The sequence below is a fragment of the Calidris pugnax genome, unplaced genomic scaffold (assembly GCF_001431845.1).
Source record: "Calidris pugnax isolate Ruff unplaced genomic scaffold, ASM143184v1 scaffold124, whole genome shotgun sequence".
NCBI classification, from domain to species: domain Eukaryota; kingdom Metazoa; phylum Chordata; class Aves; order Charadriiformes; family Scolopacidae; genus Calidris; species Calidris pugnax.
Window position 1 is genome coordinate 2,476,425 of NW_015090914.1, and position 24,635 is coordinate 2,501,059.

At 40.8% G+C, this 24,635-nt stretch overlaps 1 protein-coding gene across 3 annotated transcripts; it reads right to left on the bottom strand.

The window, feature by feature from the left end:
* HERPUD2 (HERPUD family member 2) lies at positions 1 to 24,551 on the bottom strand. Of its 3 annotated transcripts, none has more exons than XM_014949495.1 (8): positions 23,931 to 24,551; positions 17,692 to 17,769; positions 12,975 to 13,088; positions 11,141 to 11,298; positions 4,666 to 4,788; positions 4,011 to 4,334; positions 1,369 to 1,483; positions 1 to 1,036 (listed from the first exon to the last, which is right to left on the bottom strand). In XM_014949495.1, exons 1-8 carry the CDS (start codon positions 24,075 to 24,077, stop codon positions 875 to 877), a joined length of 1,221 nt encoding a protein of 406 aa, XP_014804981.1. In that variant the 5' UTR covers positions 24,078 to 24,551; the 3' UTR covers positions 1 to 874. The 3 variants fall into 3 exon arrangements, with proteins under 3 accessions (XP_014804981.1, XP_014804980.1, XP_014804983.1); XM_014949494.1 differs by lacking the exon at positions 23,931 to 24,551 and adding an exon at positions 23,344 to 23,726; XM_014949497.1 differs by lacking the exons at positions 17,692 to 17,769; positions 23,931 to 24,551 and adding an exon at positions 23,344 to 23,726.
* Between the last annotated feature and the right edge of the window lie 84 nt (positions 24,552 to 24,635).

The following is a 24,635-nucleotide window of genomic DNA, read 5'->3' on the forward strand; positions in this document are numbered from 1 at the left end:
TTGGTAATGCCACCATGGTAACTTTATTCCACTCTCAAACCAATCATATCCTCATCCTCAATGATGCACTATTTAGTTGTTTGCATTCAAATATGCATATAAACATCCAAAAGAGTTACCGTAACAGGTTTTATTTAAAAAAACCCAATGTACATGTTTTACTCCAGTACAGTTATATTTTTCTTAAAAAGCACTGTATGTATCAAACATTTAAGGTCTATCCCATCACTGTCAACTGTCTTTGAAGAGCTGTCAAACATCTCCAACTTGAATGAACTTCAGTATAGCCTCAAGAAAAAGCTTTTAGCTCTCTAGAGGTATGAAGAAGAGGCTTTAGTGGCATGAAGACAACATGCCATTAACAAGTGATCCTTGTGTTTACAGCATTCTTGCAGGAATTATATAAACTCCAAATCCCAAGTGATAATTCCTACCCTGCATAAAACTACCACAAGATACATTAAAGTTCTTCAGATGAATAGACAGCATTTGGAAAGGTCTGTCAACATTCATATTTTTTAACAGCTCTTTAAAGAGGTAATGGTGCAGATAAAGTACAAGCTTTTTGCCTCAGTATGATACACATTTGAAATTAAAGTAAAACATGGAAGACCATTATCTTTACATTTTATTCTTCAGAAAAAGAAGAATCTTAAAGAAAGCATTTAGTAGTCCACTTGTGCTTAAAATATTCAATGCGTGAGAAAGCCAAAAAAAAAAAGAAAAAAAGAGAAATACACATTTTTGTACACCATGATCAAAAAGATAACGTTATAAATTTTCAGAAATTGCACTGTATTTAAAACACTCTCTAGGATCTGCTCCACTTAGACGAATCGGTACCGAGGTTGCCCAACACAGTTCCTTTTCCACTTTAATTGCCAACCTGTGGAGGGCCTTCAGGGATGAGCGACGTGAAGAAGGTTGTGATAAAGGACCAAGCAGAAGCCATGAATCCAGGCTGCTGCTCTGTATTGGCATCTTCACCTGCGTCTTCTCCACTCTCTTCATCAATCCCATCATCCATAAGTCGTTCCTTTAAAAAAAAAACAGAAATTGAAGCAATTCAACTGCTTCTTTTCAGAGCTCTGACACAAGGTAACCAGCAGTATCTTCCTACATTAAGAACCTTCTCAGAACACCTTCCTGAAGAATAACTAGCATGAAGAAAGTCTGTGACTGAAGGAGAGACAATCAATAACTGTCAGACTGGAAAAACACAGAATTTAAGCAGCAGGCACAACACTGAGTACAACGCTGAAAGCTTTCACTATGTTTCATGGAAGTTGCCTTTCTGTCCAGGCACTGCAGCTTTACTTGGCAACAAAATACACAGGAGTCTCAAAAGACGTGTCTGCTCTTACTCACCATCTCTTCAAGATCAGGATTATTTGCATGTTGCCCATCACGGTTCACTTCCACGTTATTGGCTGCCTGTTGCTGGCCTCCCTCTTGCCTAAAGGGGAACCATCCTGCTTGGTGTCTACGTAAGAAAATGGAACAGATGAAGACCTCTCTTTTTAAAAGGAATAAAAAGATTTTTCTGATACAGCAAGCTACTGCAGTCAATTCTTCAAATACTTTCAAACAAATGAAATTGCATGTATGTTTCTGCAAGTCTTACTTCTAGATGGAATGGCTATTCTTGGATGTCTGGATTGGGAAGGGTCTTGCTAAGGGCTGTTCTTTTAAGTTTCAGAAGTGCTGTTTACAGCCCTCTGCTCCAGAAGATGAATAATTTACCATGATTAGGTGATTAAACAGTAGAACACTTCTTAAGTGTCTCCTCCTGATTTTTAAGTTTTATTCATTTTCAAAGGCAGCCTCAATTTTCATAGTTTAGTTTATTTTTTGTGGATAAAAAGAATTTAAAGCTTCAGCTAAGGCTTGAACGACATTATTGTTGCAAATTAAATAAGCCTCTCCTACATTTTCAAGTGTCTCTATTCTGATTTCACAGAATTACAGACTGCTATGGGGTTGGAAGGGACCTCTGGAGATCATTCCCTCCACCCCCCTGCCAAAGCAGGTCTACCCAGAGCAGGTCCCACAGGAACATGTCCAGGAGGGTTTGAATGTCTCCAGAGAAGGAGACTCCACCCCCTCCCTGGGCAGCCTCTGCCAGGGCTCTGCCACCCTCACAGGAAAGAAGTTCCTCCTCATGTTCAGGTAGAACTTATGTTCAAGTTTGTGCCCATTTCCTCTTGTCCCCTCTCCAGCAGTTCCCTGGATGGGAATGATCATCAAGTGATGACAATAGTACTGATCTTTCTTCATAAAACAAGAGAGGTTAAAAAAATTTAAGTCCCTGTAATTCTACCAGACCTAGCACCCACCGTTCCAGTAGCAGTACCTCAACTCCACCTAACAGAATTTACTGCACAAATCCCAAATGTTATTTTTGAAACATAAGTGAAGTTAGCTCGGCAATTTTACTTCTATATCCAAGTAGTAAATGTTTTCAGTTCATGCAAGCATATGCTTGAGCTATATGAACTTCTTTCCCCTCACCCCCACTTTCTAAATTTCCATCCCAAAACTCTGTGTTTCTACACTACTGATCCAGTAACTTAGTGTAAATATGTTTTGAGAATTACTGCTTTTTTTCCTATCAGCTTCTCTGCTTGTTTGAAATTCAAGTAATTTATTTTTTTTAAACACATGCTGTTAAAGGACCAACACCTGAATATTTGGAATGGGCTGCCCAGGGAGGTGGTGGAGTCACCATCCCTGGAGGGATTTAAGAAACGTGTAGACATGTTTCTTCAGGGCATGCTCTAGTGCCCAAGATTATTTCACTGAATTTCACTGAATTTCTAGAGTTGGAAGGGACCATAGAGATCATCTAGTCCAACTCCCCTGCTGAAGCAGGATTGCCTAGAGCTAGAGCATGTTACTCAGGAGCATCCAGGCGGGTTTTGAAAATCTCCAAGGAAGGGGACTCCACACCCTCCCTGGGCAGCCTGTTCCAGGGCTCTGTCACCCTCACCGTGAAGAAGTTTCTCCTCATATTTGAGTGGAACCTCTTCTGTTCCAACTTGTGCCCGTTGCCCCTCGTCCTCTCGGTGGGAACCACTGAAAAGAGTCTGGCTCCCTCCTCCTTCAACCCTCCCTTGAGATACTTGTAGGCGTTGATAAGGTCTCCCCTCAGCCTTCTCTTCTCCAGACTAAAGAGTCCCAGCTCTCTCAGTCTCTCCTCATAAGGGAGATGCTCCAATCCTTGAATCATCTTTGTAGCCCTATGCTGGACTCTTTCTAGTAGTTCCCTGTCCCTCTTGAACTGGGGAGCCCAGAACTGGACGCAGTACTCCAGTTGTGGCCTCACCAGTGCAGAGTAGAGGGGGAGAATGACTTCCCTTGACCTGCTGGCTACACTCTTCCCTATACAACCCAAGATACCATTGGCCTTCCTGGCCGCAAGAGCACACTGTTTACTCATTGTCATTTTACTGTCCACCAGGACCCCTAGATCTTTCTCTTCAGTAGTTGCCTCTAGCGGGTCCACCCCTAACCTATACTGGTACCTGACATTTTTCTTCCCCATGTGCAGGACCCTACACTTTTCCCTGTTGAACCTCATGAGGTTCTTCTTTGCCCAGCCCTCCAGCCTGTCCAAGTCTCGCTGGATGGCAGCACAGCCCTCCGGGGTGTCAGCCACTCCTCCCAGTTTGGTATCATCAGCAAACTTGCTGAGGATACACTCTGTCCCCTCGTCCAGGTCACTGATTATTGGTTTGTCGTGGGCTGCTGAGTGGGTGGGTGATGGTTTTTTGGTTTGGTTGTTGTTGTGTGTTTAGGTGGTGGGTGGTGTGGTTTGGTTTTTTTTTTGGTTTGGTTTGGTTTTTTTTTGTGGTTGGACTCGATGATCTCTGAGGTCCCTTCCAACCACCACAATTCTGTGATTCTGTGATTCTGCATTTAGATGATTTTTCACAGTTTAAATGGAATATACACTAGCAACACACCCCACAGATCAGCTCCGTGGCTGTACTCTGTACTGTTGTACTCACAAATAAACCAGCAGCATGGCTCCCATCACCATGACGAAGCGACTGAAAGAAGAATAGAAGTATACGATGCTGAGGAGAATGGCTGCTCTAGAGAAGGTGTACATCCAGTCCAACCAGTCCCGGTTGAAGTCCTCCTCATTCACTACTGGGCCACCCTGCGCGTTCATCTGAACGTTGGGGTTTAGGGGCCTGTTCTCCTGGACGGCTACATTTGGGGCTGCTGCAGGCTCGTTTGCAGGAGCATGTTCTGAGTTGACAGCCTGGGCAACCGCAGATCTCACTGGCTCAGTGCTGGAAGTCACTTGGGCTGAAACAGCAGCTTGGCTAAAAATTTAAACATAAAAACTAGTTTGTCAAAAAAAAAAAAAAAACACGCATCAGAATTTAAGTCTGTTCTTGTCTTCTTTTCTACAGTAATAAAAACCAAAGTTTTAGATGTAATACATCTCCAAAAAAATCTGCGTTTTCCCTTAAATCTTTACTCATTAATGCCAATCCAAAACTGGATTTTAAAATTTGCTGGACAAAATTTACTGTAAAACAGCACCATCAGACAAAATAAACAGACGTTTTCATCCTGCAGGTGACATTTAAGCTTTTAATACCTTCCTTTCGTTAGTGTAACTTAGTACTACCCAAGATAATGCAGACTTACTATTGCATGTAGTACTGACGTGCATACATTTGTTGCCACCAGATCATCTGTAAGGGACTGAATGCAGGGTACATAGAAAATCCAGCAGGAACACCTTGGCCTGGAAACTGGTTGCCTATATTGCTATAAAAGGATTTAAAGAAAAATATTCAGTTCTAAATTGCCCATTTATAAAATAAACCAATATTAAAAAAACAATTAAAGTAGCATTCTTTCTTTTATTTGTCCTCCTACAATAATACACTGAAATAACACTGAAACAACATGTAGTAGGATCATCATCCCACCCATTCCAAAAGACTACTATATTTTCATACTGGAAATTAATAAGCAAAGCTATTTGTAGAGAAAGAGGATTTGTGGTTTTGTACTTTGCGTGGTCTCGGTCACTAGCAGCAGCTCCAGGACAAAACCAAATGGAGAATTTTTCAAAATTCTGTATCTAACTGCAGGAATTCTTCCACACAATTCCTTTTAAGTTCAAAGCTCACCCTCAGAAGCTTCTATAACTTTCTTTTAGAAGCAATACCTGAAAAACTACCTTGATAAAAGATACGAAGAAATGAACACGAGCAAAGGCAACAAACCAATCTTTCAAATACAGCTTCTCGTCACCCTCAGAAGCACTGTAAAACTTACTAGCTTCTATAACTTTCTTTTACAAGCAATACCTGAAAAACTACCTTGATAAAAGATACGAAGAAATGAACACGAGCAAAGGCAACAAACCAATCTTTCAAATACAGCTTCTCAAGAATGCGATTAAAACCACTGTAAATTATTTACTTCCCTTTCCACCCCCCCCAATATTTTGGGCATAAGTGATTCTCGTCCCTCTGGGTTTTTAACTCCAGTTCACATGCAAGAGATACAAAGCCCCTATACATAGGTTTTTTAGGTTTGCTTTCATCTGCTTTGAAACTTCTTAGCCTCTCTTACCTCCTAGAGCATATAGCATGTTTTTGGCAAGATTTCCAACTCTTTCCCCAAAGATTTTGATGAAGGGAACTGTAGTAAACCAGGACATCTTTCAGGACAGCATGAGAGTATAAAGCATGAAGAAAAGTTTATTCAGACTGCAGGTAGCAAAAGCTGAGACTGCTGTAATTGCACTGCAGACTACACCTGTCCCCTAAGTAAGGCACTCCCTGCAAAGATATCACACCAAGAGATTTCATTAGTCTACCAGGCTTTCAGATGTACAAGACATGCCCAGAATGAAAGATGGGAGGAAGACATTTAAATATTTTTTTTTTTTAACTTTTTCCTCCCAATCTTACACATGAATATGTATTTCACTTTGATTCTGGAGAAGAGCCTGCCATGCAACTCCATGACCTCTGCGAAATGTGTTTAGTCGTAATCTGGTTTTGATGACAGTTTGGGGGAAAAGAAAGAAAATAAAAGCAAAAGGTACTTTCCTAATACCGCATACAAACTGAGATAATCATAAGCAATACTCTAGGTTTCTTTCAAAAATTGGAAGGGTGAACTGGCAGCCCTGCTGATGCTAATTATTTATGCATAATTAACAGGCTGCAACTGCAAAGCTATGAAGCTGTTACTCAAAAACATAAACTGTGGTTTTATCTTTATGGCTGCAAGCTTAAAGAATGTATTTTTCTATCCTCTGAACTCTTCCAAAATTCATAAAACACTGACCCTCATTAAACATTTGAGCCTCAAAATGTAAAGATGATTCAGATAATTCACCTAGGTGCTGCTAAATACTATGTTGTGACAAATCCATGAGCAATGTCTCCATTTCAAGCAGGTAGAACATCACATGGGGATGCAAACAAGCAGGACCAGTCACTGTTCAACCACACCTACTCCTCCACCTCAGTCACCAAGGAGCAGGGCTACCCCAGGTTGCCCGAGTGAGTTCTGCAGGGATGAACCAATTCTCCTCCTCATGGGTTACAGATTTTAGGGCGGGTCTTTAAAACTGCCAAGTTGAGCTCAACAACAGTTGAGAGGCCTCGGGCTAATAGCTCTCCCTCACAGATACATCATTAGAAATACTACAGGATTTGAGCCTCTGCTCTCTTCCAAACTCTTTCAAAAGCCGCTTTCTTGATGTCTGAAAGCTTAACAGCAGATTAAGAAACAAGTCAACCAAGACAAACCACAGAAGGTTTCAGTTTAGGTCATGTTCTCTGCTTCCCCGTTCAAGTATTTCTTTTTTTTCCCTTTTTGCCCAATGGCTTTTCTAGGAGATAGAACTTTCTGATAAGCAAGACTTAGCTTTTCAAGATCTGACTCCGCTAATGAGAAAAAGTAGACATCAATATCCAAGAATTGGCTTCTGCCTTGGAATGCCAACCAGCTCAGCAGTATTTTCTTTGCTCCTCAAATGAGGCAGATTTTATCAATTACACGGCTATCACTGCTGCCAGAGTATCAAGTCAGCTTCTGAAACTCAGGAACAGCTCTAAACACAGCCTAAAATATTTCTGTGAGAAGAACCTCTCCAAAGGAAGACACTCTTCTTGGCGAAGCCAGCCAGCTTGCTGTTAGAAAAAGGAAAATAGCACGTGCTTTCTTCTCGTAATTTTTCTAAAAGGAGGAAAAAGAGACAGGAAGTATTTCAAAAGAATGGATGGCAGCAACAGCATGAGAGCAGAGAAACAAATTGGATAGGCACAGGCATTCCAAGATTGGAGAACACAGCACAGCAGACAGTAGAATAGTTAGGACAGGGAACTGCTGGAGAGGGGACAACAGAGGATCACAAAGATGGTGAGGGGCCTGGAGCATCTCTCTTACGAGGAAAGGCTGAGGGACTTGGGTCTTTTTAGTCTGGAGAACAGAAGGCTGAGGGGGGATCTGATCAACGCCTGTAAATACTTCAAGGGTGGGTGTCAGGAGGATGGGGCCAGTCTTTTTTCAGTGGTGCCCAGGGACAGGACAAGAGGGAACGGGCACAAACTGGAACGTAAGAAGTTCCACCTAAACATGAGGAGGAACTTCTTCACTGTGAGGGTGGCAGAGCCCTGGAAGAGGCTGCCCAGGGAGGTGGTGGAGTCTCCTTCTCTGGAGACATTCAAACCCTCCTGGACAAGTTCCTGTGCAACTTGCTCTGGGTGAACCTGCTTTGGCAGGGGCTTGGGCTAGATGATCTCCAGAGGTCCCTTCCAATCCCATAGCATTCTGTGATAAGTAAGAAAACTGTTTTTAAGGTTCAAGTGGTAGACGTAGATTGAGAATACTCTGAAAAGAAAGGCATGGTACTCCTTAAATGGCTAGGAAGCTCAGAATTACTCCTTTTGGTCTATGAAAGATACCTAAAACGAGCTAACTGGGATTGAATTTGAGGGTAAGGTCAGACTAGTTAGCTCCTGTCATCACGAAGATACTATTCACTACTAATAGAAAAATAAGATTTTTTTATTCAGACTTAGCTCAATGTGTCATCTGCATGACTGACAAGAACTGCATTTATTTAATGACCTTGACCCACAAAGACATCTCGTTCAGTGTTAGTCTCATGTGAGCCTGAGATATCAACTTGAAGTGGTATTTCAATATCCTCCACTATGTTCTTTAAAAAAAAAAAAAAATCAACAAGCAAAGGCTTCTGATGAAGTAAAGTATTTACGTGCTAGAGCACGCTGCATGCTGTCAGCACGCCATTTTGCTGTTCACTTTCAAACATCACCATGTACGCAATACAAAACCATTTCATTAGATGGGCTGCCCACACTTGACAAATAATCTCCCTGCCTTGATCTTTCTTCGCTGTTCACTGCTTCCAAGCACTCTCCAATCTGAAATACAAGCCACTTGAGGATGTAAGCCCATCTGTTCAGACTGTACCTGCGTAGCACAGGGGGGCCCTGACCCACAACTATGTCCACAGGAGCAGACAACGCTGTGCTCGCTCTCCAGAGCAAAGACTGACTTGGTAGATACACAAATTACTTGCCCAGTCCCACCTCAAGTCTAGATTTTTAGAAAACAGCATTTTCAAAAATTCAAAAGCAACAAGAAGTTTTAAATTGCCTTCTCCATAACCATCAGAGTTAGCTATTTTCCCAAAGTGTTTTCAACACGCGCATTAAAGCTTTGTGCCAGGAACTGAAAGGCCATCAAAGCCATCATTTAATCATCTGACATTCATGTTACTTACTTGTACAAGCTACTTCACTAACAAAAGTGTTGCAAAATGCTCAAGAAAACTGCCCCTCACATACATTTTCAAACATCTGGAGAGCTTTACCCATCAGCAGAGCCTATAATCCATTGCTCAGCTAGAACAAAAGTGTTTGGTCATGAAAAAAAAAAATAATCCACAAGGCAACACAAATTTCAGCTACAGATCTTCAGTGTTCCTAACAAGTCTCAATCTGTGTATAAATTACATTAAAGCTACATTTCATTGCCCCAAAACATGTTTAAGAGAGCAGCTAAAAACCAGAAGGCAATTCTTATTGCTGGAATACAAGTAGCAGATGCATCTGAGAAGATTATTGAAATCTTAAAGAAAGATTATTGAAAGAAAGTTTTTTTTAAGACACCAGCAACTACAGCAGGCACTTGCACAGACTATTTCAAGTGGAACACAGCCAGTGCCCAGTAGTCTGCAGCAAAAATCTACCCTAAGTTCTGACAGCCTTCCATTAAATTATTATTTTTACAAAAAAAAGACCTATTATTATTTAGCATTCATTTATTTTGGCATTTCTTTTCAGGTCAGGGCTGCACTTTTAAAGGAAGTCTCCAGTAACTTCCTCTTACTACAGTTTTGCTCGCACCACAGAATGCTCTTGAATCACCATCTGGATTCCTTTCTGATTACACTACACTGAAATATGTGATTAATTTGTGCACTGCTAATGCTTTTGAGCCACAATTAGACACCTAGTCCAGGTGACCAGACTAGAGATTGCCCAAATAAGACAGAAAAGCCTGAAATAAGTGCAGTGTTGATGTCAGGTTCTCAGCACCTCTTTCAGTCTACAGATCCACTCCTCTCAATCCATATTAATTGCCAAATACACAGACCTAGTATTTTTATTTCACTTATTCTTTTTTCCAAACTCAGTAATGTCTTCCAAACTGATGCTTCCTGCTGTATTTTAATTGAATTATTTCAGCTCAGTGTTTTAGCTGAAGTCCATAGTCCTTTTTGAAGTCTATAGGCTATTCAGCTCAACATGCATACTGATGAAAAACTCACTCTCAGGGTATGCTTACGTGAAAAGCTAATTAGAAAAGCATTAAAACTTCTTAAAGATTAGTCATTTACACAACAGACAATAAAATGCTTTCAGTATTAAATTACATTACACCATACAGCAGTCTTGACAATCAACCTAGCCTTGTCATAAAGGCAAGTATAACCACTTCTGCTGAAATGCACATGGTCGGAATAATAGAAGTGCTCCACCCATTGCAAAGGCAATTTCTTCCCAGTAAACAGTATATTTCAAATAAATAATAAAAAAGTCTTGAAGGAATTCAGGCTGAAAACTATTGAGACTAGTAAAGTCTAGGTTAACTCTAACAAGAAAGCAAGTCAATTGAACTGAAACAAAATAAATTTGCAACAGTACTTGACATCTGTTTTTTTTCCACTGACAGAAACAATTGCTACTGTTGGCAGGTTCGTATTTTTTTCAACATTCTACAAAGAAAATCTCTGCAATTTATACAGCACTGGGAGAACGCCCTGCCAGAAAGAAATGGTGAAAATGTTCCCTGAGGAAATGACAGCTATCATCTCAGAATGACAGCTATCATCTCAGAATGCACTATCCTCCCGTTTTCCCTCTTGGAAGAAAATCAAAACAAAACAAAATCAAAAATTTAAGAAGCTGCAAAGGTCACACGGGTTAAAAATTTCTAAAGCTGCTTTCTAAGTGCAAAAAAAATTATGGAATCTTGAAAGTTATGTAATAACAGACCTGATCTAGAGGCGTACTCTGGTTACATTTCATTGGTATGTCTGAAGGTACTTAGAAATTCTGTTGTAGATACACAAGTGTTTAAATGTACTCAACATACCTGCATATCATTTCTACAGTTGTAACTCTTACTTCTCCATATTGGATTCATCTCTTATGGGTCAAAAATTAAAACCCATCGCATTCTGATAAGTATTTAGTGTTGATGATTACAATAAAGGACTAGAAAAAGCAACCAGAAGCAGTAATTTATCAGATGCCTTACGAACTACATCCCCTAGATAAATTTTACAGTTGCATAACAAATTTGAGGGCAGAAAGCATGAAAAAAAAAAAAACAAAAACCAAACAGCTTGAAGGGGAGGCACCAAGAACACTTACTCTTTGATTGACTCCTGGCTAAAAACTTTAATGTTGATACTAAATACGTTTCTACATGTGAGTTACATGTCAAGATAACTAGCCAAATCATTCCGCGGACTATGAAAGAAACATTATTGTAACTGAACATTTAAAGCACTTTAAAAGAGTATCAAAGAGCTGAGGACTACTTCAGTGTCACTTACCCTTGCATTAAATAAGGGAACTGGTGGCTTGGTGTGGGATTGCTTTGTGCTTGTGGAAGATTACGATGCCTCACTCCATCCGCACTAGTGTTCGACAACGTAGACGAAGCTTCCTGGCTTGTGGGTGAGGCAGCAGTTGATCCAGAACAGTCCAAATTCTTAAAAATAAATAAAATTGAGGTTGGGGATCTTTTTGTTTGTTACAAGATTTACTACTGTGTCTGAAAAAACTATTTGCCTTAAAGTTTTAAGTTTTGTCAGAAGTTTTATTGAGAAAATCAGCACCACTCAGGTCTTCTGGGCTTTTATTGGTTCTGGCAAGCCTTTAGTAAAAACAGAAATCGAAAATTGCACTCAGGTGCACATCTAAAAGTGAAGTTTTCAGAAAGACTCAATGCTTGACAGGTCCCAGAGAAAAATCACAAGTCATTGGGAATCAAAGTTTCAAAAAGCTGAACCAAACTAAAGCTTAATCCAAAGAATATTTCGCAGCAACAAAAATTCTAGTGGCTGCCATTAACCAAAGTAACTACCACCTCAGGATACGACTTTATAGTCAGAGACAATAGTGCCTGCAGTGGCTTAAAATACCATTCCTCTTTTCTTCTCTTCTGTTTCCCTTTCTACTCCTCACCTTCTTCACAGTGTCAGCTGCCTGATCTGAACTGCTGCGCTCACTACTGGGAGGGGGCAAGGGGTGAGAACAGGGAAGTACCAAGAAACACACCTAAAACTAACGTCACACCTTCAAGGCTTTCCAAGATCAACACTTAACCCTGGAAGCAGGACAACAGCTGGCACTCCTAGATTATTTGTCACATAACAAGACTGCAATTTGGCCACTGAGATGCATTATTTTCATTTTAATAAATCTCCAGATCCTGTCGCTAAGCATTACAGGATGTTTACTCAGTAGAAAAATCCTCTTCAACTTTGACAACTCAGGAAGTGAGGAGCTGCAATTACTTAAAGACATCCATATCACATTTACCCTACAAAGGGAACCAAGAAAAATTTACCACTAGACAGTGGAGGGAAAATAAAAATAAACAAATGGAAGAACAGAGGCCATTCAAGTTTTGGGTTTAGGTTGTTTCCTTCAAAGTATCATGAACTTAACACTGTGCACACTGACTGCTTTAAGTAGTCATTAATACAGTCACTTAAATACAACATTTAGAATTGGTCTACGTGGCAATAAAACAATCACAAAGGAGGCCCCCTGTGTCGTGCTTGCAAACAGAGATAGAAATACAGCCTTTGAAGAGACACTATGTTAAGAACACTGTCTACTTGTGTTTTACAGACACTATGATGACCTCAAAGCTCCTACGTAAGTACTGGCCAGTTCCTATCAAGCAGAACAAACACTAGCCAAGCTCCATCTCTCTGTCTCACCACAAGGGCACTCATTTGACTGGTGTCCCTTCAGCGGTACAAATTTTCACTAAATAAATCAGAACTTGTCTTGTTTTTTACTTCTTAAAGAATACCTGAATACACTGTTCAATTTCTGCCAAAGGGAGTATGGAGAGAAAGGAAAGCATACTTTTTGATAAAGAAAAAAAGTGTTACAAATAAAGAATAGATTGGAAAAATCATTAGTTTATCATTAGTAAACATAACTGTGTTACAATTTGAAAAAAAAGTCATCTTTGTTTAAATAAAATGACACCCTTAAATAATCCAGTCTAATTGTACAAATTCATATGGCATGCTCTGCTTTCAACATACTATTTTACAGTCAAATTTTAAAAATTAAAAGCGAAATTCTGGAAAGCTTCCTCAGCATAGAAGAAATTCATGTTCTGTGTATGAAAAAAAATAAACTCACTGAGCTACTGCTGGAGGGTGAAGCTCCATGACCTTCTCTACTGGTGCTGGGTTTTGGAGAACTTGGGGGTGTCCGGGAAGTACATACCAGGTGAACCATATGATATTCATCTTGCTAAAAAATTAAAGAAATTGAAGAGCTAAAACAACAACATTTAACAATGTCTTCAAAAATCCACTTTCAAAGCTGCATTTGCAATCAGTAAAGGAACATTATACGAAATGGAGAAACCATAAAGCAAAACTTGAGCCTAGCACATGAGAAGTCTACTGTTTCAAAAGTAACATTTTCTTAGCAGCTGCCCACAATAGCACATTGAACATTCACTTATCCCCAGTTTTCCCTAGAACTCCAAGATAGCAGAACCAATGGAAGACCACACAGAGAAGCATGAGGAAGTATAACATAGACTTTAACTTTTATTTTGGAAAAAAAAATCTCAAACCCTTTACAGAACTTGGTTTCCCTAACTTAAGGATGCTTACACTTGCATTGAGATCTAATGAAGAGTGTTAATCAATAAAGACATCAGGGTAAATGAAAAATGTAGGTGCTGAAGACACAAGCAGACCAAGGTAAGAAAAATGTACCAGCCATTGCCTCCACCTCACTCCCATCTAAGCTTGGCTCAAGCCTAACCTTCAGATGCCCAACTGAAGAGCCCCTGCAAGATACTCGACACTCAGGGGATGCTATTCCAAGTGCTAGATAGGACTTGAGTATTCCTAAATATTTGAAAATGAGGAATTGAAGGAGTGGCACCACTCAAAGCCATGTCAGCATGCAAATAATCAGCCCATGCCAATTCTTCATAAATATACTGCTTCATGAATATACTACATGGAATCCTGCGTCCAGTTCTGGGCTCCCCTTCTTCATGAATATACTACATGGAATCCTGTGTCCAGTTCTGGGCTCCCCAGATCAAGAGAGACAGGGGACTGCTGGAGAGAGTCCAGCGTAGGGCAACAGAGATGATGGAGGGATTGGAGCATCTCCCTGCTGAGGAAAGGCTGAGAGAGCTGGGGCTCTTGAGCCTGGAGAAGAGAAGGCTGAGGGGAGACCTTCTTCATGCTTCCAAGGATCTAAAGGGGGGGGGGAAGGAGGATGGAGCCAGACTCTTTTCAGGGGTTCCCAGGGACAGGACGAGGGGCAACGGGCACAAGCTGGACCATGGGAAGTTCCACTCCAATGGGAGGAAGAACTTGTTTGGGGTGAGGGTGGCAGAGCCCTGGCAGAGGCTGCCCAGGGAGGGGGTGGAGTCCCCTTCTCTGGAGATCTTCAAGCCCCGCCTGGATGCTCCTGAGTGATGTGCTCTGGGCAGCCCTGCTTTGGCAGGGGAGTTGGGCTGGATGGGCTCTAGAAGGTCCCTTCCAACTCCGACAATTCTGTGATACTCCCCCCAGAACATGGAGGCTCTAAAAACTTCAATATGTAGCTATTTCACTGTATCAAATGAAAACAGGCCATTGTATCAGTGTGCCTGAAGCAGTATGGCCACGGCAACAAGAACAGCTATGACTGTATTTAAATTGCCCACTGCAGCTTCCTCAGTAACCCAAATGTTAAACAAGAAAAGCAACAAAAATTCTCTCCTCTTTTGAAATCAATGCGGTGCAGTCAAGCTGCAGTTTTTAATGAGATGACATTTAGAAATACCAGGCTTGGAGGGTTTGTTTTTTTAAAACTATTTAAAAAAACAAATGTTAACACACATGCTTACTCATTTTTCAGTTCTAATCTTTAGGAATAAAGAAAAGTGGATAACTGCTTTTATACAGCATTGGGCATTACTGCTAGCACAGCCTGTCCATGTCCACGGAAACTACACCTCATGTATCAGTTTCTAGCCCCAAGCGCAGCATCATTATTACATGAAGTGTAGTTTCTTACTGGTGGGTGACAGTAAGCAGTGACCATAGAGCACTGAATGCAGGTGATCAACATTCTGACCACATCAAGAGGGAGGTCATCCTGCCCCTCTGCTCTGCCCTGGGGAGGCCCCATCTGGAGCACTGGGACCAGTTCTGGGCTCCCCAGTTCCAGAAGGACAGGGAACTGCTGGAGAGGGGACAGCAGAGGCTACAGAGATGAGGAGGGGCCTGGAGCATCTCTATTATGAGGAGAGGCTGAGGGACTTGGGGCTTTTTAGTCTGGAGAAGAGAAGGCTGAGGGGGGATCTGACCAACGCCTGTAAATACTTCAAGGGAGGGAGTGAGGATGATGGGGCCGGTCTTTTTTCAGTGGTGCCCAGGGACAGGACAAGAGGAAACGGGAACAATCTTGAACATAAGTTCCATCTAAACCTGAGGAGGAACTTCTTCACTTTGAGAGTGGCAGAGCCCTGGAAGAGGCTGCCCACAGAGGTTGCGGAGTCTCTGTCTTCAGAGACATTTAAAACCTGCCTGAACTGGGCCTCCGGTTCAGACCGGATATTAGGAACAATTTTTCCACTGAAAGGGTTCTTTAAGCCTTGGAATGGGCTGCCCAGGGAAGCTGTTGAGGCACTATCCGTGGAAGTATTCAAAAGACGGGTTGACATAGTGCTTAGAGACATGGGTTAGAGATGTGGTTTTTTGCTTTTGTCAGAGTTAGGTTGATGGTTGGACTAGATGATCTTAGAGGTCCCTTCTAATCTCGACAACTCTATGATTCTATGGACACGTTCCTGTGCAACCTGCTCTGGGTGGACCTGCTTTGGCAGGGGGTTGGAGGAGATGATCTCCAGAGGTCCCTTCCAAGCCCATAGCATTCTGCGATAAGGAGTTGAAGACTGCCACAGCTCACAGCCTCAAGATATTCTGTATCAGCAAAATGACACTGTTCAGTATCAAAGAGCAAGTATCTCAAAGCTAATTTGAGAGATTTGGTAAATCCTCAAATAACATTAGCTAGAAATTTGTGATAATGTAGAAAAGATATGGCAGAAAATAAGATTGAACTTAAGAGCAAGCATACCTTTTTCCCAAGAGCTCTTGAAAGTTTGAACACAAAAAACCTCCTATTTTTACCTTTTTTTACCAATTTTTACCTTTGTGGTTAAGACTGATGAGTGTGTTTTTAAATTCACTGAATTTCTTTAACTAAATCCAACACCTATACTTACTAAAATGTCTTTAAAGTCAAATATAGCCCCTGTATATTGAAAGAAGACAGTAGTTAGCCAAAGTTTCTCCTCTAGTACTAATGTAAGATTTGAAATTCTCTTTGCTAAAACTTGCCTGCTGTAAGCAGGCCAAGGGAATTTAAGGGATTCAGACTTCATTTTGTCCTTAATGAGCAAAACTAAGCTTTGAGGTAAGTTATATAAGCATTTTCATGAAGTTTTAAGTAGTACAATATATATTTACCGGCTGGCTCCAGCTCCAGTTTTCTAGTAAACCTATACATAGTAAATTTCAATCATTTTTGATAAGCAGTTAAATCCAATGTAATAAAATCTATTTCAGAACGAAGATTATAAAGTAACAATGGTGTTAGTCTACTCAAGCAATATTCAGGATTCCTCTGCATCTCTTTCTCCGTACTTAATAAGGAAGTTCAGCTGCTGACTTGGACTAAAGCATTGTACTCCTTTAGAGACTTTCCTCCATACTAAATATTAACATGTAACTCACTCCTGCAGTCTGTACATTGATTTTTTACTGGAAAACATGACAAAAAAGGTATTAGCAAGGTACTGTATTACAAAGCTTACCTATTTCATTGGATTAAAACCATGCAATTGTTTAATAACCTGAAGTATTTTCCAATTATAGCTATTGAGGCATCCTGATCTGTTTACCAGGAGTTTAAAGGCTACTCAACATAATGCATTATGATTTCTGTTACCATCAAAATTGAAACCAAGTTCTTGATAATCTGCCGTAAGCATCACCTCATTCTATAAATTTTTAAGAACTTAACTAACTTAATGAAGTCCCTATTACTTGGTAGTATCAATCCAAACTACTTGAACCAATTTGAGAATCAACTGCACGTATTTCAAGATTTCCTACATCACATGTGATGCATATTCAGGATTCAATTTAATTCAGGATTTAATTTAAATGTTGACTGGAAAATCCAAAGTTAGATTAATATTAGAATTATTTTTTTTCCAAGATGAATCAGCAGAATAAATAAAAAAAAAAAGAAATAAAAACCGCAAGAATATTCAAAGAGCATCAGGAACTGCTGATGTAAAAAAAAGAAATAAAAAACGCAAAAATATTCAAAGAGCATCAGGAACTGCTGATGAAACCAGAGCAACAAATAGCTTTCCCAGTAAAACCATTCAGGAATTTAGAATTCTGGGTTTGCATATAAATACATTACCTTTAATGTGCTTATAGAAGTGACATTTTTCATGTAAGTTCTTGAATTTAAGTAAGGACAAGAAATGAAATGATGTGCCAAACCAACACAAATCTGTTAAATGATTCTGTTTAGGTCACAGTGGGAACTGCCCAAAGAAGTCTCTCTACACCACATACCACTTGTTTGGAACTTACACAGCCTGCTTGCTCTCCCACCAACTGCTAACATGCCTCAATCCACCAGCATCTTGATCCTACATAGAAGGGATACTCAAAAACACATTTTCCTGAACATATCAACATTATATGGTTACATCTCCCGATACAACAATGAAAATTTGAAGCTAAATGACATTAATCTAAATTCCCAAATTTAGGGGGGTCGATCAAATATCATATGGTGTTGATATAAAGCTTACTTTTCTGAGAACATCTTTCAGCTGCAGATGATCAGGAAGCAGTCTGCCAGAATACACCAGTCTCTGATCCTTTGTAGACTAGGAGATGGGACAAAGAAAGGAATTTAGCTTTTTCCTGCTGTACAGATACGCAGCTGGAGATAACATTTGCAGATGAAAAAACCCCTTATCACGCCAACCACCAACAGATAGCCTTAAAAACATTTCAGAGGCTTCCCAAGTCCAACTCACAAATTGATTCTGGAAAAGAATTCTGCTATTATGCACTCAGCAAGAGCGCCATAACAATTAATAACACTTAACTGGCAAATGCTGCTCAAGAAAACTAGCAAGTATATTCAAAAAGTGCTTTCTTTTAAAGAAGATTTGCTCTTTGCTCTGCTCCCATTCCCAGGCACTTGCTGAAAAAGTAGATGGAAATGTAGCTGGAGCAAGAGAAACAAAATAGTTAGTAGACTGATGGAATGACAATTAAAATATGCAGAAGGAAGGCACAAATTTCAACCTTTTCCAACACAGAATTTGTTATTAGTCCCTGCCAACATAGCCACCCCCCCAAAAAAGATTTTAAAAAAGTCACAAAAGGAAACGAGGAGGAAAGCATTAAAAAGCATGAAGCAGCAAAATTATTTACTTTTTTTTTTTAAGGTAGCTTCTAACTTTGGTAAGCTTTTTTCTTGTCTTGTACTTCCACAGTTCAAAATACTTTAGTAATGCAAATACTAAATAAATAAAAATAAAATAAAAAAAAAAAAAAAGGGTTCAAAATACTTTAGTAATGCAAATAAAGATTTAAAATAAAAAAAAAAACCCACAAACAAAACCACAAATAATACACTATTCATAACATAATAACTTTAAACTATTCTACAGGGAAGAGATAATGATGCCATTCTTTTTAAAAGGAATCTATTTGAGGGATCTAAGATGTCCAGCACATTAAAGCAATAACTACCTTATTGGTAAAGAAAACAAACCAACAAAAAACCCCAATCCCACCCAATTCAGTTTATGCTGTGAGAAAGTTTTAAATAGTCTTAAAAGTAGCGGGTTGTTAACATGCTGTGACTAAGCAGCCTTTTTTTTTTTTCCAGTTAACTCCTTGCAACTAAAATTAAGACAATAGCATTTGTCACTTGAAAGAGAGCACTAACTTCAGAAAATGCTAAATGAAGAAATCTACCCTAACAGCAGGAGAGCAGACGTGCATCATCAGCATAAAATATTTGAAGAACTTCCTCACCATGCAAACAGCTAGTCTTATATCTCTCCTCTTTCTCTCCCAGCCTCCTGTTGCCCACTCTGCAGTCTTATACTAAGACACAAATACCAAAAATCCACATCTCTGCAATTAGAAAAAGCTTTCACAGAAGTTTTCACTTCTTTTTTTTTTTTTCTTACAATAGCCTTTTGCAGATTCACCATAACAGCAGAACATAGAAAAGTTGCAGAACTTTTTTATTCCCTAAAAAAGTCTGGTCTTATCACTAGAAAAAATTACAGATACTCTTAGCAAATAATTATAAAAAGCACATATTAAATCTGAGAAGCTTTTGTTTTAACTGTTTTCCCAAATTCATATTAGCTATTCACGATTAAGTACATGTCTTAAAAAAAAAAAAATGAGTGCATAACCTGCCACATACAGTATAGGACTGTTTATCACTTCTTCGGTGGAATCATTTTCTTTATTTTTCTGCATTTTCCTGTATTTTTAATTAGTGACTGTCATGGTTTTGGACAGTGTCAGGACAGTAAGCCTACTTGCATTTTGTATTTGGGAAAGGCCACCTTAGAAATACCAGAATTTCCAGCACGCACTAAGATTACAGAAAACTTTAATTTCCTGTAAATTAAAAACTTGTTGCTTTAGAACGACTAAGGGAGCCAGCAGAAAAGTCTCAGAAACCTTGTTTCTGGGGCCCGAGACAGATTATCTGGAGATTAATTAGAACACATAAGCTGTTAAAGCAAACAAAACACCACAACAGCAAGAAAAAAACCCAAACCCCAAACTCAATATGGCAATGGAGTGCTGTTCTGCTGGTCCCACTTCACAACACAGCTTTCTACATGGTCAAATTCAGATTCTTCTCTTCCCTGCCTTACACATGAACCGCTCCTCAACCCCATCTAATTAAGTACCTTCTCAAACACGATGCGAGTGTGTTAAAAAAGTTATTTTTTTAATATTAATACTTTACAGGGAAGAGACTGCTAGATTAAAATGACCCCTCACAGCTGACTCCTGTGTAGCCTTCAGCAATATATTTCAGCTCCCTACCAAACCACAAAAGAAGAGGTTGCACATCCACTGAGTACTGTTAATTATATTAAGCTAGAGACATTAATGGTAGAAGATGAGGTCTTATACCCCACACTCCTCCCTGAGTAACTTAAACACCTAAGTGTGCACTATAGGATTACCACTTGAGATTATCAAGGTGAAAGTCATCCCAAAATTCTGAGATGTGGAATCCTCTTTTCAAGGCAGGTGGAAGAAGAGGTGATAAATGTGAGAACACAGTCATTCACATAAATGCCAAAGTCAATGGAAAAGGAATTCAACTCATCCTCAGCTTGAGGAGGTTCACTAACACACTTCCTGCTTCAAGGAACTCACTGCTAGCCCAAACTGCAATGCAAAAACCCCTTACAAATATATATATATATATATATATAAAATATATATATAATTAGAATGGCCCCATTTTCTGAAGTAAGCACAGATCAGATAAAAAGATTCTCGAACCCAAAGTTTAGAAGTGAAGTGGAAGACAGTTTTCAGATCATAAACCAAAAGGTATGTATTGAAAAATCAAGAATTCATGAGCCTGTATTTTTTCCCCTCTATTTTTCAAGCCAAAGTCCTTTTGCAATGCTTAGTCTAAGTTAGCTACGCCCAGCACAACACCAAAACCCACCAAACCTCAGCAAAAGCAGCAACCTCCTCTAGAAGCATAGATAATCTGAGCTATCCTGTTTCAGCTAGAAGACATTCATTATCTCAGTCCCTCAGCTTCTCTTCCATAGGAAATAAAAATCCAACCCACCACGTGAGGTTAGAACTGTGGGCAAAGGACATGCCAGATGACAGGTACCAAAGGAAATGAGAAGCAGCAATTTTAAATTAATGTTTGTGGGTGCAAATGATGCAGCAGCTAATGCACTGAATGTAAAATGTGCCAGATTGAGACACACGGGTTGATTTTCCAAGTTTTCTTGTCTTAAATAAGTATTTCATTCAGGGACACTAACCGCAGTACTCAAGCTATGAAAAACTGGTCCAGTGACAGGAGTAAAATAAAAATACTGACAAATGCAAACCATAGTATAGACCCACAAGCTAATCTAACACTGTTTTAAACCCCATTTAGTTTATTCAGTGACATACCAACTTTAATAACAACTAAATCAATTTGAAACTGCCTGTACATAGGCTATATGATCCCAAGGGTTTCTTCCAACCTGAATGATTCTATGATTTTATGCTGAAGATATTCTCTTTAATATACATTTTCTGAAGACATACTCTTTAATAAATTGTACATTTAAGGACAACATTTACAGTTACCATTAGTTTACTGACTAATTCAGAGGTGGGTACAGGAGAATGAAGCACAGGTCACACATGAACACTTCTGCATCACAGTGATAGCAACTGATTTGTGTTTTACAGTCCTCACTTCCAAGAACACTGCAATACCCTTACAGAGCACCTGTGTTCTGATATATCCTTCCACTCCTAAAATAACATCATAATCAAAGTTATTTCCAGGACCTATCACATTCAAGGAATGTAAAAATTCTAATCGACAAGCTTTTGACACTGATTTGGTTTAAAAAGAAAAAAAAAAAAAAAAAGAGGAAAAAAAATCCCTCCTAAAAGTACAAAGCTTTAAACAAATTTGAAAAAAAAAAAAAGCAGTAACACTCAACATCAAAACCATATCAAGTCAAAAATACACTTTTCAATTTTACTACACACAGTAGACATCCTGCTAAAGGCCCTTCTCCCTTCCCACGTTACTACTTTAATTTGAAAGGGTCTATGAGATAAAAATACTGGTTTTTTTTCAGTTACTAGTTTGACTGCAAAAAGAGGAAATCCAACTTCAATTGGAATGACTGAGATAATTTCACTAAAGAAACTCCCCAGAACAATTTTGGGGATTCTGAACTAGTCAATCCATAATGAGAGGCATGTTGAGGAATCAACTTTCGACAGAAGACAGATGTTGCAGGAAGCTGAAATTTAATATATATTTATACTCCTGGTTAAAACCTACAGCGCAACATAAAAAAACCCAAAACTTCTTGTTCATTAAGGATTCCTCCTAGAAGCCCAATTTAGCAAGACCACAGGATGAATGAGAAAAGTAGTGTTTAAACAGAAATACGTCACAGGAGGGGATTCTAGCGAGGAGGAAGAAGCAGCAACCAGCTGAAATCACGTATTGGTTTCCTTCGCAGGAGACAGTCTCTCTCAGCAGAGAATTACTCAAAGCAATAACTAAACCCACAAACTCTCCAATACAGCTTGACAGATCTCAGTGTGCCAGTGACACCGCCTAAGTAGCGGACTGCTTCTCTTCTGCTTTCTCCAAAAGGTGGAAAACCCCTTTGAGACACAAAGCCACTATTTTCTCTTCCTCTCCCCTTCCCCCCTCTCCCCTTTCCCCCAAAAAATAAAGAAGAAATCAGCATATAATAATAATTCTATTGAACCAGATGAATCCTCATCACTTACGTGTAAAGGCAACCTTTGTCTGATGTTTTCCACAGCAAGGTCTAGGCCGCACATGCTGTTGCAATGTGGAGGCAAAGTCACTCCCTTTATATGGTTTTCCAGAACAAATATTCAAATATACTGATCTGTATGACTGCCATCCTAAACAGGTACAGCCTTATCTTTCTATTATTACCTGTATGCCTTTTTCATAGCCTCTTTTTAATTGCCAAACTTAGAACTTAAAAGAATCTAAAAATAAATCATATTTTTCCTCAGTGAACTAAAAAAAAAAAAAATATAAACTTTTATATTAAGTTTCAAAATACAGTCACAACTGTCATAAAAGTTTGCAGAACATCCGAGAGCAGAGTTTTCAGCACAACCCCCAAAAACAGCTTTTCAAAGAGGGGGGGGAAAAAAAAAAAGAAAATTATTCTGGAGGTTGTTAACTGCAGTTTTCAAATAATATTATGAACAAACATCTACCTGCTCCACACCTCAGTGAATCTGCTACACTGTGGGAAGTTTATTGCTTAAGTACTTTAATCACTTTAGACAGAACTCTTATATTTACAGAAATTAGTTTTAAATAGAGCTATCTAAATTCCAGCTCCCCCAAAAAAGTTATGTGGAGCATTAATAGGCATTTTAAGTGATACCACCTCTTGGGACACTACACTGCGATCTTCTTAAACCAAGAGTGGCTATTTATATTGCCAACTTCCCTGGCAGCAGGGACCCGGGCACTGCCTTTGCACAGACAGCTGGTTGGCACCAGGGCTCTTCCTTGTTTATTTTCACAGAGTACCCAGGCGAAGTCGCGACGGCCCGTCCAGAAGTTCCTGCAACGCCAGCTTTACCCAAAAAACGAAGAAATAAAAAATTAAAAAAAAAAAGTAAAGGGCTGGCCGACAACTCACCGGCTTACTGGGGTAGACATTAGAGAGGTGAGATTTTAGCTTGCCCACAGTCCAGTCCAGAAAGCAGTTAATGGTCTGGTCGGTGTACTTCTGGTTGGGGGCCTTGATGATGAGGGTCACCGGGTGATCCACGACGCTTTGGTCCATCCTGCCCGGCGGGGGCGGCCCGACCCTGTCCCCCCGCCGCCTCTTCTCCGCCGGGGTGGGGGGGAAAGACACGAAGCCACTCCACAGGCTCAGCGGCCGGGGGCGAACTTCCCGGGGAAGCTGAGGGAGCCCATCCCCGTGCGCTGGCCCTCACACCGGCGGCGACACCGGCCCGAGCTCTGCCCGCCGAGAAGGAGCGGAGAGAGGGGCAGCTGAGCACGTCACACACAGGCCCTCAGCCCCTTACCCCAAAAAACGAAGAAATAAATAAAAAAAAAAAAAAAGTAAAGGGCTGGCCGACAACTCACCGGCTTACTGGGGTAGACATTAGAGAGGTGAGATTTTAGCTTGCCCACGGTCCAGTCCAGAAAGCAGTTTACCCAAAAAACGAAGAAATAAAAAATTAAAAAAAAAAAGTAAAGGGCTGGCCGACAACTCACCGGCTTACTGGGGTAGACATTAGAGAGGTGAGATTTTAGCTTGCCCACGGTCCAGTCCAGAAAGCAGTTAATGGTCTGGTCGGTGTACTTCTGGTTGGGGGCCTTGATGATGAGGGTCACCGGGTGATCCACGACGCTTTGGTCCATCCTGCCCGGCGGGGGCGGCCCGACCCTGTCCCCCCGCCGCCTCTTCTCCGCCGGGGTGGGGGGGAAAGACACGAAGCCACTCCACAGGCTCAGCGGCCGGGGGCGAACTTCCCGGGGAAGCTGAGGGAGCCCATCCCCGTGCGCTGGCCCTCACACCGGCGGCGACACCGGCCCGAGCTCTGCCCGCCGAGAAGGAGCGGAGAGAGGGGCAGCTGAGCACGTCACACACAGGCCCTCAGCCCCCCCCGTCACCACAGCGACGGGGGCTCCGCAGGGGCCAACGGAACCACCCTCACACACACCACACACACCCCCCCAACGCGCATACACACACCTCCCGCCCCGACACCGTCCCGCTGCGCCCGCCGGAGAAGGAAAGGAGACGGGAAGAGCCCGGTATCCGGTAACGCGCCCGCCCGGGCCCGCGGCACCGCCTCAGACCTCCGGCCCGCTCGGCCCTTTGCGTAAAATGGAGACCGGAAGCGCGGCGGCCTCCTGCTCCCCTCCTCCGCCCGCTGGGGGGCGCTGGCGGGACGGGCGGGGCGCGGGCGGGGGAGG

Bases quoted from the DNA above. Each gene is read 5' to 3' on its own strand.
- HERPUD2 (XM_014949495.1), bottom strand. From the start codon at position 24,077: ATGGACCAAAGCGTCGTGGATCACCCGGTGACCCTCATCATCAAGGCC. The intron at 1,484-4,010 runs GTGAGTACAACA...TTTCTTACGTAG, and splicing joins GCCATGCTGCTGGTTTATTT to ACACCAAGCAGGATGGTTCC. The intron at 1,037-1,368 runs GTGAGTAAGAGC...TTTTTTTTAAAG, and splicing joins ATCCTGATCTTGAAGAGATG to GAACGACTTATGGATGATGG.